At 42.6% G+C, this 15,969-nt stretch overlaps 1 protein-coding gene across 4 annotated transcripts in view; it reads left to right on the forward strand.

Moving 5' to 3' along the window:
• LOC124711271 (nucleolar protein of 40 kDa-like) overlaps positions 1–15,969 on the forward strand; it is a 67,045-nt gene that overhangs the window by 2,442 nt on the left and 48,634 nt on the right. For 2 of the 4 annotated variants that reach the window (XM_047241252.1, XM_047241254.1), the window contains exon 1: positions 6,339–6,546. The exons of 1 other annotated variant lie outside the window; for it this stretch is intronic. In XM_047241252.1, the coding sequence (XP_047097208.1) occupies positions 6,349–6,546 (198 nt within the window). In that variant the 5' untranslated portion in view covers positions 6,339–6,348. Of the gene's footprint in view, positions 1–6,338; positions 6,547–15,969 lie in introns of those variants that run through there. One more of the 4 variants, XM_047241253.1, reaches the window with a different exon arrangement.

Consider the following 15,969-nt stretch of genomic DNA (forward strand, 5'->3'; position numbering starts at 1 on the left):
TTATTGCCATTTTGTATACACTGCAAGTGGATGTTTCCACCATACTGATGAGGTCTATGTACAGGATCCATGGTGACAGTCGATGCTATTGTGGCATTAATGACAGGAAAACCGTTGATCACGTTTGGTTCTCAGTATCTAAATAGAAACAGAGCAACTCATCATGCTCAAACATTGAGTCCGAGCGACTGGAAGGTGAGACAAGGCATTGGCACTGGCATGTTGTGCCTTCGGCTGCTAATTTATCTAATAGTGATAATGGGAGAGGAAGAGAGCCCATACTGTAAACGATGCACTGCCTTGTTGGATACAGAAGGTGAAGGGTTGAAAAGAGCAACCAAAGGCTTGTGATCCATAATTAAATGGAACTAAGAACCATACAAGAATAAATGAAATTTCTTGAGGGCGAACACAACCACTAAAGCCTGTTTTTCAATCTGAGAATATGGCTGCTGAGTAGATTTAAAGTCTTAGAAGCGTGAACAATGTGTCGTTCAGACCCGTCCACATATTTGTGAATCAACACCATGCCAAAAGCATGCTGCAAGACATCTGTAAGCGACAAGAGATGCTAATGTTTGGAAGTGGTCTGACACAGGGCAGATTGAAACTGAGAACCAAACGCGATCAACTGTTTTCCTGTCATTAATGCCACGATAGCATCGACTGTCACCATGGATCCTGTACATAGTCACTTCCTCTCTTTTGTGCAGTTCCAGTGGCTGGAAAAACCCCTGGGCCATTTGACGGCATTCCTTTGTTACCTATGGGGGATGCTGCTCCCCAGCTTGTGATTCCTGCTTCCTGTTCTGCGGCTTCTGCATGTTGGTCATTGGGGGACCTCTTGCACCAAAGCTTTGGCTCGCTGACATGTGTATCCACCGTGCATAGATGGAGACATTATGCGACTTATCGCTGCTTGCGCACACTGTGTTCAGCAACAGGTGGCACTGCGGGTTGCTTTTTGCCCCAGGCCGATGCCACAGTGCCCGTGGGAGTGTCTACGTGCCGATTTTGCTGGACCCTTCCTAAATCACTACTGGCGCATTGTAGTGGTTGACAATGCCATGGTGCATTGTCCGTCCACATCCGTGGTGGCCACTATTTCCGCTTTAAGAGTTTTGCAACTGAGGGACTTCGGTATACCATGGTTACCACTAAAGGCCCCCAGTTTGTTTCTTGAGAATTTACTTCTGTTTGTCAGGTTAATGGTATTCCACATCTCAAAGCTCCCTGTTTCGTCCTGATTCTAATAGTGAGGCCGAATGCGTGGTTCGGACATTTAAATCTCATATGGGGAAGTACATACCCAGTAGGTCCCCTGATGCTGCTGTAGACCATTTTTTGAGTTTGCACCATTTTGCTCCAGTGGGGGATAAGAGCCCAGTGGAGCTGCTACACGGATGCCAACCATGGACCCTCCTTCATCTGCTGCATCCAATACTGCATCCACCACTGTCACCAGCTCTATGACGGCCAGATACGCCTGTCTGGATTTGTGGTTTCAGCTGCTGGCTGAAATGGGCTCTTGCCATCGTTGTGTCACTGGGACTGGTGCCTGAGCATTGTCTGCACTCCTGATGTGTGGACTCACATCACTTCGACCATCTACAGCCACACACAGTGGGATCTTTTCTGGAGTGCCCCCCTCCCGCCAATGCCTGTCCCTGTGTCGCAGATGGTCCTGTCGTGTTGCAGCAGGAATCACTGCCTGGCAAATCATTGTCTGAGATTTCTGCCCCCACTCCCACTCCTCAACTGCCGTCGCTTGTGCAACTCCCGCTGCACCTGCTGCCGCAGCCGCCGTCATATCCATGGCTGGGTCCTGTGTGGCCATTGCCTATGACACTCCCACTGACACCTCTGGCACCAACCACTGCTATGGAGATGCTGTCCCCAGTCATGCCCTGCGGCCTCTGATGAGAGGGGGAATGGTGCACCAAACAGCCCCCTCATTACTTCCACCCCTACTCACCATTGCCTGCCTGCCACATTCTACAGCAGCCACATTCATCGTGTGATGAAATGGATGTCAGCACAGTCATTGGTGTTTTCCGAGGCACGTAATCTCAGTGCCTTGAAATCAGTGCCTTTTTTTTTACATGGGTACCATTGCTTTTTTTTCAGTACTATTGCATTTTTTAGTAACAGTATTTTTTTCGGTACCAGTGCTTTTTTTTTCAGTACCATGCATTTTTTCTGTACCATGCGTTTTTTCTGTACCGTGCATATTTTTCTGTGCATGTTGTTTTCATGTATGCCATTTCCCACCCTTGGAAGGGAGGAATGATGTACATTCCAAGGTGGCACGTCCATACAGTTCTCATGCCTTCTTATAGAGGCCACCTGGGTCCACCCCCTGGCACACTCTGGCGAGCCACTAAAGAAACAGTATTATTTAAAGTGACTGCAAATGAATACTCGGCGTTTTCTGTAATTGTATCACTATTGTCCATTCAGTGTGTTTAGTGCTACACACACTGTATTCTTCATAGTACTCTGTAAAGTACTATGTTCCATAAATCTACAATGGAAATTCCAGGTAGGAATATCAGCAATGTAGGAAAAGACAGATTGCTACTTACCGTACAGAAGACACATCAAAAGTTGCAGACAGGCATAATTAAAGGACACTCACATACAGGTTTTGGCCATAGCCTTCGCCAGTAAAACACACACACACACACACACACACACACACACACACACACACACTAAAGCAAGCAAGCATACCTCACACACTCACAACTCCAGCATGATTCCGGCCCAAGATGCCGGGGTTGGCGGCCATAGATGTGTGAGGTGTGCTTGCTTACTTGTGTGTGTGTGTGTGTGTGTGTGTGTGTGTGTGTGTGTGTGTGTGTGTGTTTTACTGATAGAGGCTGTAGCCAAAAGCTGTATGTGAGTGTCTTTTAATTGTGCCCATCTGCAACTTGATGTGTATTCTCTATGCTAAGTAGCAATCTGTGTGCCATAAGTCATGTTTGTTATTGCTATGATACATATATTCATTAATAGTGCCTCTGTGAAGAAACCTGCTGCTTCTGAATCAGCATTACAGATTTACCTGGACTGTAATATGGAGGACATGGATAAAATCTCTTCACCTTGTCTTCTTGGCGAAGGGCCGTAATCATTACTAAAAGTAAAAGAGCATATCTGGCCCAAAGTAGTACTTTAGTAACTTTTCTGATAGTCCCACTAACTGCACAGACAGAAAAGTCCATATCAAATCAAGCCGCTGCTTGAAGTTGCTCTAAGTCTTTCTTCGGGGCATCCAAGTTCTATATGCAAGCCAGCTGCCTTGCCTCTTTGGTCCTTGGGATGAGAGATTCCACATAGTCAGTCTGAGTAACATCCATTTGACATCAGCATGTGTGGAGAGCATTCCTGCCAATGACTTGTTTAAGCATCTGGGAGGACATTTTTCTGTAAATGGTAAGGCAGCTTTCATCCTTTGGGTGATGTTACAACATGAAGTTACCTCCAATACTAGTCTCAAGTGGAAACATTTTCCATGATCACAGATCACTCATGCTCCAAAATGGTGTCTTCTACAAGGACCTCTGCAATTTTTTGGGGTAACATTTTCGGAGGAACAGCAATCTTGTAAGCCATGTTAATGTACAGTTTCAGTGACTGGGGGTTACTGACTGTAACGGACATTTTCAACTTTAGCAGATGATGCTGTTCTGAAGATGGTCTAACACTAGGCTGAGACCGGTCATTTTAAATAAAGTAACCATTATGATCTAAACATTTTTTCAATAATTTTATAATGAATGATTTACCAAATAACTATGTCTGGAACTTATTTATGGCCAAACCAACTGCAAGGCTCTCTTTAATGGTTGTAGAGTGGGTCATCTCAGACTTTAAGAGTACTATGGAAGCCTAAGCTGTTACCTTTTCAACGCCTCCCTGAATTTGTACTAGAACTGACCCTATTCCAACACTGCTAGCATTGGCAATGGTGCTATGACTTGATAAGATATTAGTGCCTGCTTAAGGGCAAGGAAAGATCTTTCCTGCACTTTGTTCCATGAATATTTGGCATTTCCCTGCAGTAGTTCTAGTAAGGGATGTGCCTTGGTGCAGAAATCCTTTATGTATCACCTGTAGTACAACCAATTCAAAGAACGTTTCTCACACCACGAATATGTCGAGAAGTTGGAAAATCAGTTACTGCCCTTTATTTTCTCTGGATTGGGACAGACTCTTATTGCCATCCACTACACACCCAAGGATTTTTATTCCTTTGATGCCTACAGTCTGAACACACATCAACACAATTGTCAGACAGCCTAGATGTACTTAAAATGTCTTCAAGAAAATGATAGTGTCCCTCAAATAGCAATTACATGTCATTCACTTAAGATGTTGATGCTGGATGTCAATCATATGTTCAAAGGTGGCTGGAGCCTTACGCAGTTCAAATGGTGTGACCTTAAATTCATAGAGGCTGCGAGCAGCTGTGAAGCAATATTTTCCCAGCCAGTCTTGTCAACTTTGATTTGCCAGCAGCCTGAAATTTTTTGTTGCTTTCGAACAGTCTAGGGTGTCATCAATATGCGGCAATGGATAGATACCATTTTTCGTGATTTTGTTCAGTCATTGGTGCTCAATGTAGAAATGCCATGTGCCATCATTGTTTTTCACCAAGACCACAGAAGAGACCAAGAACTCTATGAAAGTTCAGTGATGTCATCTTGCAGCATCTTCTCCATTTCCTCCTGTATTATGCATTGTTCAGCTGGAAATGCCCTATAAGAACACTGGCTTTCTGGTGGTTCATCCCCATTGTTGATATGGTGTGGGCCAACTGGTCTGCCTTTTCTCCAGCCGTATTTGAAAGCACCTTAACACCTGACGGAGAATGACTAACCTAGCCAACATTATTCCTCGGTCAGGACAGATCCTGCTGGCAGGTCAGTCGTAGCTTCCCACCTCAAGAAGCTCAGCGTTCGTTTGCTGGGGCTGGCTTGGTGACCTGGGTTTCCTAAGCCAAGGACTGGCGAGCACAACCAGTCCTCTGTAACTGTAAGCTCTGGGCATGCAGTGTCCCAGGAAATGAGGCACTTGGCTTATTTGCCTGGATCACAAGGATGATAAAAACCTCTGCAAAAATACCCTCAATCTCAAACTGTGATGAGATGCACGACTGGCAACCTCTGAGGATCCTGCTGTACCTCAGTTGTATAAGGCTTACCCAGGCGAGGGTGGCTCTGTCTAGGTGGACTTTTATTTTGCTCCTCTTGGGACCAAGATGAAACACTTATACTTATTAAACTGATGAACTCCCTGATGGGTGTACCACTGATGGGTATCAACATCCAACTTTGCAAAAGGGCTTGTGTAGCAGTCCTCCTGACTCAGGAGTTACTCAGAGTACTTCCATTCACAGTAGCAGAATGCATGCTGCTGGTCAGAAAGTGTTTTCAATAGTTCAGAGGAAAAGCAGTAGCTTTGCAAAGTTTCGCCTATAGTCTGCTATAGATTGCTGTAGGATTGACACTTCGGCAGGAGCATATGGAGGTGTAGAACAAGGTTGCCACGACCTGCATGGAATGCACACACAATCTTACATTTCATTCAGCTTGTGCAAACAGGCAAACTATTTACTTTATAAATATGGAAATTGCATCCATGTGTTCTGGAAGAGTTACACTACAGTTTGATTTTAGTTTAATTTGTGGCAACAAATTATTAAGACAATACAATGACACTTTAAAAAAAGACTTTACTGAATTTTCTACATGTGGGAACTTTTTTGTTATTAAAGTTAAATGGATACATTATGTGAATGAAATCTTAAGAATACTTCATATTTTCAAAACCATAACTCTGTCAGAGATCCCTAATGTGATAAAATCTGAGTTAAAAGACAATGGTCCACTCACATGTCAATTACTAATCAGGCCCCCATACAGTTTCAACGTGAGAAACAGATGTCTATAATTTTGACTTAGTATTTGTGACCGAGGGCTTATTTGTTCCAAGATGTCTATAGATTTGTAATGAAACTGTTATTAATTTTTCTGATCCACCTGTTTAATTCTAACACAACAAAAAATAAGATTAACCGTGTTTATCATGGTGGGAAACCATATCTTAAATATACCAATTTCTATTGTTTAGAAAGAACAAAAGCAATACAAATAACAGGACCTCTGTATTACAGCAGTTATATCATAAACAGTAGTATTTATTTTGTGTTATAAAATTTCAAAGCTTAGAGTGATATAATTTTGTTATGTAGGTACTTAAAGATGTAAACAGCACCCGCCAAACATATAGCTGAATCCACCTGTTTTCCATTTGTACGGGAATATTGGAAAAACTTCACCAATGCCACTATTGTTACTGGGATGGATTCTGTCATTGTCATCATTTAATGAAATTATCATCTCTTCCATTGAATTTTCCAAAAGAGCTTCAAGGTCATGCTCTTTTCATGATGGTCTGCATATGTCTGACGGCACTCTTCCTGTCTTCAACAGGATGTTCCTGACAAGTTCTCTTGTGAGTGCTTTGACTGCAGAGAAGGTAAATTTATTATTATTCCTGACAGCATAACTTTTAAGTTTGGCCCACATTAATTCTGTAATTTTATTGGGTTGAATTGGCAGTGGTAATGTGGTAGCCTAATGACTGTATGCCCATGTTTTTCTGCCAATTTGTTGTTTTTGTATAGGGGGAACTGCGGCTTATGGAGAGATATTTTTTCCACCAAGCTCCACCTTTTTAAGGTCATCACTGACATTGACATTATGACACTGAAGCCAGTCAATCATTGCTTCCTTTTGGTTTGCCATGGTAGGTGCCTTGTCAACAAGTGAATGGTAAGGAGCATTATCTAGAACAACTGTTGATGGTTTTCCAACATTTGGTATTTGTGAATTTTTGAACCACTTTGTAAATGTAACATGTTTCATTTCTTATTGATAATCTCCAATTTTCTTTTATTTAAAAAGCAGGAGACAGTTTGGGAGAAAACCTTGTGAGGTGCCTCCTGCATGAAGAAGAATAAGTGTCCCCCACCCCCTCCCCCACCACCACCACCACCACCAGAGAGCATTGTCATTGTTCCTTTAGTTGTCATCTGTCCAATCCTGCTTGACAGTGTGGTGACCAAAATTACCCACATTTCATCAAGTCATGCTACTTGGTCGCTGTTTGTACATTGGGTGTCCCTTAAAAATCAGCATGCCCATGCAGCTATGTGCTCCCTCTCCATCACAGTTTACAACCATATACAAGGGTTGTACCAAAAGTAAGGTTCCCAATGAGCTACAGCCTCGAGGGAAGGTGGTAGGCTAAATCCAACAACAGTGCCGTGCGTAGTAGTTCCTCCACTCTCGAGCCTGCCCGTCTGCAATCCACTGCGTCACTCAATGTTGGCTTGGCAGCAGTCAGAGATGGAAGTGTTGATCGCCGCTCCCGCCGAGTGCAGGGTTCAAGCAGTACTCCGGTTTTGCCATGCAAAGAAGTTACCGCCCATGGAGATTCATTGGCAACTGACTGAGGTTAAATGTTGCAGGGCTTTTGCTGAGTGTCCGATGGAAGTTCACAATGAAGAACGGAGTGGAAGACCACCATTGTCCAGGAGATCAACTGTGAGCTGCTCAAAGATTGAAGGGTCACTGTTTGTGAAGTTGTTGAATGCATTCCTGAATTTTCCCATGGCACAGTTGAAAGAACTTTAACATAAACATTGGGTTGTCACAAGGTGTGCTCGCTGGGTCCCTCGGATGCTGAGTAATGGACACAAGAAGCAACGCCTTGACAGTGCTTGCAAGTTTCTTCAACAATGTGAGGGGGGGGGGGAGGCAACAAGGAGAAGTTGTTGGACTCTAATGTCACAGGAGATGAAACGTGAGTGTTCATTACACCCCCAAAACAAAACAACAATTGTTAGTGGTGTCACTCCAGTTCACCGCCACCAAAGAAATTCAAGAAAATGCAGTCAGCAGGAAAGGTTATAGCGACTGTGTCTTGGGATTGGAAGGGGGTACTCCACATTGATTTCATGCAACCTGGGATGACAATAAACTCAGATAGATATTGTGAAACATTGACCAAACTCTGGCGAGCAATCCAGAATCGCCGGAGAGGATGACTGACGGAGGGAGTAGTGCTTCCTCACTTCAATGCTCGACCCCACATCGCTCGTCAAACACAGGAGATTTTGAAGAAATTTGGGTGGACTATTATGCCCCATCCCCCATACAGCCTAGACTTAGACCCCAGCTTCCCCAAGCTAAAGAAACACTTGGTGGCAAATGCTTCAAGAACGATGATGAAGTCCGATCAGAGGTCACATGCTTCCTCAATAGGTTGACCGGAGACTTCTTCAACTTAGGAATACAAAGCTGGAGCACCGTATTCAAAAGTGTGTCGAAAAAAATGGAGACTATGCTGAAAAATAGGCAAAAGTGTAAGTTTTCAATAATGTATAAATTAATAACAATAAACTATGTCTTCTATTTGTAAAAAATATGGGAACCTTACTTTTGGTACAACACTCGTAAATTCCCATAGTGATACACAAGGTTGTGTAAAAGAGTGGATAGGGATGTGCAACAGCCTTGAAAAAGTCTTGATTCTTTAAGTATGACCAATAACTTCCTGAGCGTCAGATGTTCCTTCCTGCGATGATAATCATAAACATGAAGACAAATCGCATCCTCTGCAAACAAATAGATTTTGCTAATCCACTTACCGATATGATTTTTTCCAGACCTGTTAAGTTTTGATGGTTGTTCAGTTTCCTTTTCTTTGTCAAACATTTCCTTCCAAATCTTCAGGACAGTGTTTTCGTCTATACTCAAATGTGCAGTAGTTCTGTTGATCACATTGCAACGGAGAGCAGTAGGCTGCAGTTAAGTTTTTCATTCTTAAAGTAGGCATGTAATGTACAAGCCATTTCTCTTGGCTGCCATTTTTATGGCAATCACCAGCCCAAGACAAAGACATTGAACTTTTCTACTTATAATTTTTGACTTACTTCCCAGTGACATCGTTGAGTACCATACAACAAATAACAAAAACAATGAATAACAGTAACAACAAATAATGGTAACAACAAATAATGGTAACAACAAATAATGGTAACAACAAATAATGGTAACAACAAATAATGGTAACAACAAATAATGGTAACAACAAATAATGGTAACAACAAATAATGGTAACAATAAATAATGGTAACAATAAATAATGGTAACAACAAATAAAAGAATAACTCTTACAACTGTAAAAACAGAAACACAGGAAGTCACAGGGCGCAACGATCGCATAGATCAGCAAGCTAAGGGCAGCTGCAGGTAGTATGGTATTGGCGGAAAGTGACCAGGGCCTGCCATGTGGGCTTCCCTCCCTACTACTTTTGTCCTTGGCATCTAAAGTAATTTTGGACAGGCTATAGTTCTACATTCAGAAGGGTTTACAGGCAATTGCTGACAGTAAAATCTGTCAAACGATTCTGCAATTGGGGTATTGGTCAAAACTTCTAGTTCCCAAGAAGCAACAAGCCTCCAGAAAGCTAAATATCTTGGAGATATGTAATCAACAAGGGGCTACATAATGGCTTGAACTACAGTAAAGGTGTTACATCATGCAGACATTTGGTACATATTCCCAATGAGGTACTGAAAGTTGAGTGGACTCAAGAAGGTATTATCAAGGTGCAAAACATAATTAAAAGGGTAAACAGTGAGCTGGTCAAATCAAACTCCTTAATCCTCACTGTCAACAGTACGAAATTTCCAGTGTATGTCAAGGCTGGTTTCCTTCACTTAAAATGTGGCCTTATATCTCCAACCAGGGTACCCGTGGTCTAGGGGTAGCGTCTTTGATTCATAATCAAAACATCTTCGGTCCCGGGTTCGATCCCCGCCACTGCCTAAATTTTGATAAATAATCAGCATTGGCGGCCGAAGACTTCCGGCATAAGAAGTCAGCCTCATTCTGCCAACGGCCTTGTCAAAGAGGGCGGAGGAGCGGATAGAGGTTCAGGGCACTCTCTTGTCCTAGGGGGTGGGAAATTGCCCCTAAAGGTGGAAGAATCAGCAATGATCAACGACGTGAGGATGCAGAAGGCAATGGAAACCACTGCATTAAAGACAAGTAACGTGTATCCACAGGACGTGTGGCCTGTAATTGAAGAAGTGTCATGATGATCTCTCCTTTGGCAAAAGATTCCGGAATAGTCCCCCATTCAGATCTCCGGGAAGGGACTGCCAAGGGGGAGGTTACCATGAGAAAAAGATTGAATAATCTACGAAAGGATAACGTTCTACGAGTCAGGGCATGGAATGTCAGAAGCTTGAACGTGGTAGGGAAACTAGAACATCTGAAAAGGGAAATGCTAAGGCTCAATCTAGATATAGTAGGGGTCAGTGAAGTGAAGTGAAGTGGAAGGAAGACAAGGATTTCTGGTCAGATGAGTATCGGGTAATATCAACAGCAGCAGAAAATGGTGTAACAGGTGTAGGATTCGTTATGAATAGGAAGGCAGGGCAGAGGGTGTGTTACTGTGAACAGTTCAGTGACCGGGTTGTTCTAATCAGAATCGACAGCAGACCAACACCGACAACGATAGTTCAGGTATACATGCCGACGTTGCAAGCTGAAGATGAACAGATAGAGAAAGTGTATGAGGATATTGAAAGGGTAATGCAGTATGTAAAGGGGGACAAAAATCTAATAGTCATGGGTGACTGGAATGCAGTTGTAGGGGAAGGAGTAGAAGAAAAGGTTACAGGAGAATATGGGCTTGGGACAAGGAATGAAAGAGATTACATCATGGTCAGACAGAGATTCCGAAATCAGATACTGGATTGTAAGGCGTACCCAGGAGCAGATATAGACTCAGATCACAATTTAGTAGTGATGAAGAGTAGGCTGAAGTTCAAGACATTAGTCAGGAAGAATCAATACGCAAAGAAGTGGGATACGGAAGTACTAAGGAATGACGAGATACGTTTGAAGTTCTCTAATGCTATAGATACAGCAATAAGGAATAGCGCAGTAGGCAGTACAGTTGAAGAGGAATGGACATCTCTAAAAAGGGCCATCACAGAAGTTGGGAAGGAAAACATAGGTACAAAGAAGGTAGCTGTGAAGAAACCATGGATAACAGAAGAAATACTTCAGTTGATTGATGAAAGGAGGAAGTACAAACATGTTCCGGGAAAATCAGGAATACAGAAATACAAGTCGCTGAGGAATGAAATAAATAGGAAGTGCAGGGAAGCTAAGACGAAATGGCTGCAGGAAAAATGTGAAGACTCGAAAAAGATATGATTGTCGGATGGACAGACTCAGCATACAGGAAAGTCAAAACAACCTTTGGTGACATTAAAAGCAACGGTGGTAACATTAAGAGTGCAACGGGAATTCCACTGTTAAATGCAGAGGAGAGAGCAGATAGGTGGAAGGGATACATTGAAAGCCTCTATGAGGGTGAAGATTTGTCTGATGTGATAGAAGAAGAAACAGGAGTCGATTTAGAAGAGATAGGGGATCCAGTATTAGAATCGGAATTTAAAAGAGCTTTGGAGGACTTACGGTCAAATAAGGCAGAAGGGATAGATAACATTCCATCAGAATTTCTAAAATTATTGGGGGAAGTGGCAACAAAACGACTATTCACATTGGTGTGTAGAATATATGAGTCTGGCGATATACCATCTGACTTTCGGAAAAGTGTCATCCATACAATTCCGAAGACGGCAAGAGCTGACAAGCGCGAGAATTATTGCACAATCAGCTTAACAGCTCATGCATCGAAGCTGCTTACAAGAATAATATACAGAAGAATGGAAAAGAAAATTGAGAATGCGCTAGGTGACGATCAGTTTGGCTTTAGGAAAAGTAAAGGGACGAGAGAGGCAATTCTGACGTTACGGCTAATAATGGAAGCAAGGCTAAAGAAAAATCAAGACACTTTCATAGGATTTGTCGACCTGGAAAAAGCGTTCGACAATATAAAATGGTGCAAGCTGTTCGAGATTCTGAAAAAAGTAGGGGTAAGCTATAGGGAGAGACGGGTCATATACAATATGTACAACAACCAAGAGGGAATAATAAGAGTGGACGATCAAGAACGAAGTGCTCGTATTAAGAACGGTGTAAGACAAGGCTGTAGCCTTTCGCCCCTACTCTTCAATCTGTACATCGAGGAAGCAATGATGGAAATGAAAGAAAGGTTCAGGAGTGGAATTAAAATACAAGGTGAAAGGATATCAATGATACGATTCGCTGATGACATTGCTAACCTGAGTGAAAGTGAAGAAGAATTAAATGATCTGCTGAACGGAATGAACAGTCTAATGAGTACACAGTATGGTTTGAGAGTAAATTGGAGAAAGACGAAGGTAATGAGAAGTAGTAGAAATGAGAACAGCTAGAAACTTAACATCAGGATTGATGGTCACGAAGTCAATGAAGTTAAGGAATTCTGCTACCTAGGCAGTAAAATAACCAATGACGGACGGAGCAAGGAGGACATCAAAAGCAGACTTGCTATGGCAAAAAAGGCATTTCTGGCCAAGAGAAGTCTACTAATATCAAATACCGGCCTTAATTTGAGGAAGAAATTTCTGAGGATGTACGTCTGGAGTACATCATTGTATGGTAGTGAAACATGGACTGTGGGAAAACTGGAACAGAAGAGAATCGAAGCATTTGAGATGTGGTGCTAAAGACGAATGTTGAAAATTAGGTGGACTGATAAGGTAAGGAATGAGGGGGTTCTACGCAGAATCGGAGAGGAAAGGAATATGTGGAAAACACTGATAAGGAGAAGGGACAGGATGATAGGACATCTGCTAAGACATGAGGGAATGACTTCCATGGTACTAGAGGGAGCTGTAGAGGGCAAAAACTGTAGAGGAAGACAGAGATTGGAATACGTCAAGCAAATAATTGAGGACGTAGGTTGCAAGTGCTACTCTGAGATGAAGAGGTTAGCACAGGAAAGGAATTCGTGGCGGGCCGCATCCAACCAGTCAGTAGACTGATGACCAAAAAAAAAAATCTCCAATCCAATGCGCTGCTTTAAATGCAAGCACTTTGGGTACATTAATCTAGCATATAAGGAAGAAACAACTTGCAGGGAATGTGGGAAAGCCACTCACAAAGGAGTCATTTGTTCAGCTCCTCTGAAGTGTGAAAATTCGCTTGGGCTTCCCCCTTTCTGGAGAAGGGACTGCAGCATCTACCTTGAAGAAAGTAAAATATGGGAGCTGAAAATAAACAAGTGTATCCTGTGTGATTGTGGTGAAGCCAAAAAGATGTATAAATTCATGCAACCTTCCACATTCACTACTTCTTTCGCTTCAACTCGTGGAAAGTGTATTCCAAAAGCCGATGTCTCTACATAAATGGAAGTTGCTAGTGTTCGCACTACTACTGTTATTTTTAAGTCCATTTGTAAAGATGCTGTTATGTTGGAGCCCATAACTTCCATTAGAACATCAGAAAAAGGCACAGTTGCCAGTGGTGGTGAGCTCCCAGCACTCTCAGAGGCAGAGTCTGATAAACAGATCAGCACTGTCACTATTGTTGCATGTTACAAAGCCTCCCAGCCAAAATCCAAATGAAAAACTTCAGTGGCAGACAAATACAGGCACTAAACCATCAGACTATGTCAGTGGACTTCGACCTCACAGTTCTAAATATTCTGCTTCAAAGTCAGTGGAATAAGTAGTCCGTTTGGGGCAACCATCCTGCCCCAAGACTGAGCCTACACCTGTTGCAGGCTTCCACCATGGCGGAGAGACAAGGTGAAAATACAATCCACTCGTTATATGACTCCCATACATCAGTGGAACATCAATGGGTTTGGAATGAATTTGGAGTAACTGAAATCCTAGCACAGGTACGCCCCCTGTGCTTGTGTTTACAAAAAAACTAATTTTAAAGCTTTTTACCCCCTTATGCTATGGGGCTATACCCTCTATTGCAAGAGTGGCCTGATTGAGGAAAGGGCCAAGGGAGGTATCGCTGTGTTGTCAGTAACAGATACCATCCTCTGATCTATCTCTGGTTACTGACTTGCAAACAGTTTCTGTTGAAGTTCATATGGGTCAAGGGATTACCATCTGCTGTCTTATTTACCACTACAGAGGGCGATAAATTCTGAGGCTCTCAGAGATCTTTTAGAACAACTTACCTGCCCATTTCCCCAATGGGAGACTTCAATACGATAATGTATTAAGGGTCTCAAACTCTATTTGCCCCAGGGGTCAAGTGTATAGAGGATGTATTGGATGACAATGTTTGGCTTTAGGAAACGTAAAAGCATGAAAGATGCAATGCTGACATTGCAGTTGATAATGGAAGCAGGAATAGAAAAAAAACAAGACATATTCATAGGATTTGTCGACACGGAAAAAGTGTTCGACAATGTAAAGTAGTGCAAGACGTTTGAAATTCTGAGAAAAATAGGGGTCAGCTATAGGGAAAGATAGGTAATATACAATATGTTCGAGAGCCAAGGCAGACATTTTTGCTCAACCAGCTATGGAATACCATTTCTCCAGTCATCATCGAGCAACAAGGCCATTTGGGATCTGCGTGAAGCATGTGCTATAGTCACTTCGTGAGGGACAAGTACAGACCAAATCCGGGGTTATAACTGACTGTCTCCCTGATCACTGCAGAGGTCAAGGTAATTTTACATTCCGTGGAGTCCAGGAGAGGTTGCACTCCTGCATATGTCTTTAATGTAATATTTTCTGAGTTTAAATGAGCACCACAAGTAAGCTGTATTCAGGGGTGAGTCTGAACAAGGGAATTCCATTGGCTGCTGTGTTGTTATTCCTGATCGTGTTCTCCAGAAACAGTTATCTCAAGACTTCACTGTCTTCAGTGCTGAATTATACATGATCTTGAGGGCACTGGAGCAGATGAGATGTGTCATGCCTGCTAAATTCCCTATCTGTTCTGGCTTCCTGGGTGCCCTTGACTCTCTACTACACCTTTACCCAACAAAGTAGTCCAAGATATCCAGGATGCCCTCTACTTACAAAGGCTAGGGAAAGAGGTGTGTTTGTGCTGCATTCAAGGACACATTTGTATTAAGGGGAACACAATGGTGGATGTAGTCACGATCCTCAGTTCATTCAGTTTGTCATCCTCCAACATGGTATTGCCCCATGGTTGAGGTACAGAGTCGTGGACAGGTGGGAAGAAGAGTGGCTGGAAGTGACAGACAATAAACTGTGCCTGCTAAAGTCCGCAACTCAGCCATGGCATACTTCCTACCGGCCATGCAGACAGGATGAGGTCACTCTCACTCATCTTCAAGTAGGACACAGTCCCCTGACTCCTGGCTTCTTACTGTGGTAAGAGGACCTTCCTGTGTGTTGTGCTTATGGCGTACATCCATGGTGCTCCACATTTTAGTAGACTGTATTTTGAATACTGGCAAGAGTGCAACAGCTCATTTCGTGACTAATTAACCACCTATTTTTAACTGACAATGACATAAATGTCGCACATATTTGAAGATTTTGTGAAATGTCCAGCTTGTTCCATAAAATTTTGGGGCTCCTTTTTTAATGTGTTTTCAGGGTGGCTGACTCGTCTATATTTTTTTGTAAATGATCAGCCAACCACAAATTCCTATAAAACTATTTTAGTTTTTCTTTTTATCTTATTTGTGTTTTAATAGACAGTTGTAGAACACATTCAACCATTTTAACACTCTCATTTAGGATTGAGCCTGTGAGATTGTGTGTCATGGGTGAGATTGGGAGAAAGTGAGTGCAGTTTTGGTTCTTAATTCTTTCATCACATTTTCTATGTCCAACCACTTCCCATCCACAACTGGTTTTGGCATTCCTGTTTACATACCTTACGAGATGAGCTGTGCCTGCTCATAACAGCTAGTAATGCATATTTCTCCTTGAACTCCTGCAATGTTTATGGTCATCTCTGGGGCTGTAGATTTGTTTTGTG

This window comes from Schistocerca piceifrons, chromosome 8 (genome assembly GCF_021461385.2).
Source record: "Schistocerca piceifrons isolate TAMUIC-IGC-003096 chromosome 8, iqSchPice1.1, whole genome shotgun sequence".
Classification (NCBI taxonomy): Eukaryota; Metazoa; Arthropoda; class Insecta; order Orthoptera; family Acrididae; genus Schistocerca; species Schistocerca piceifrons.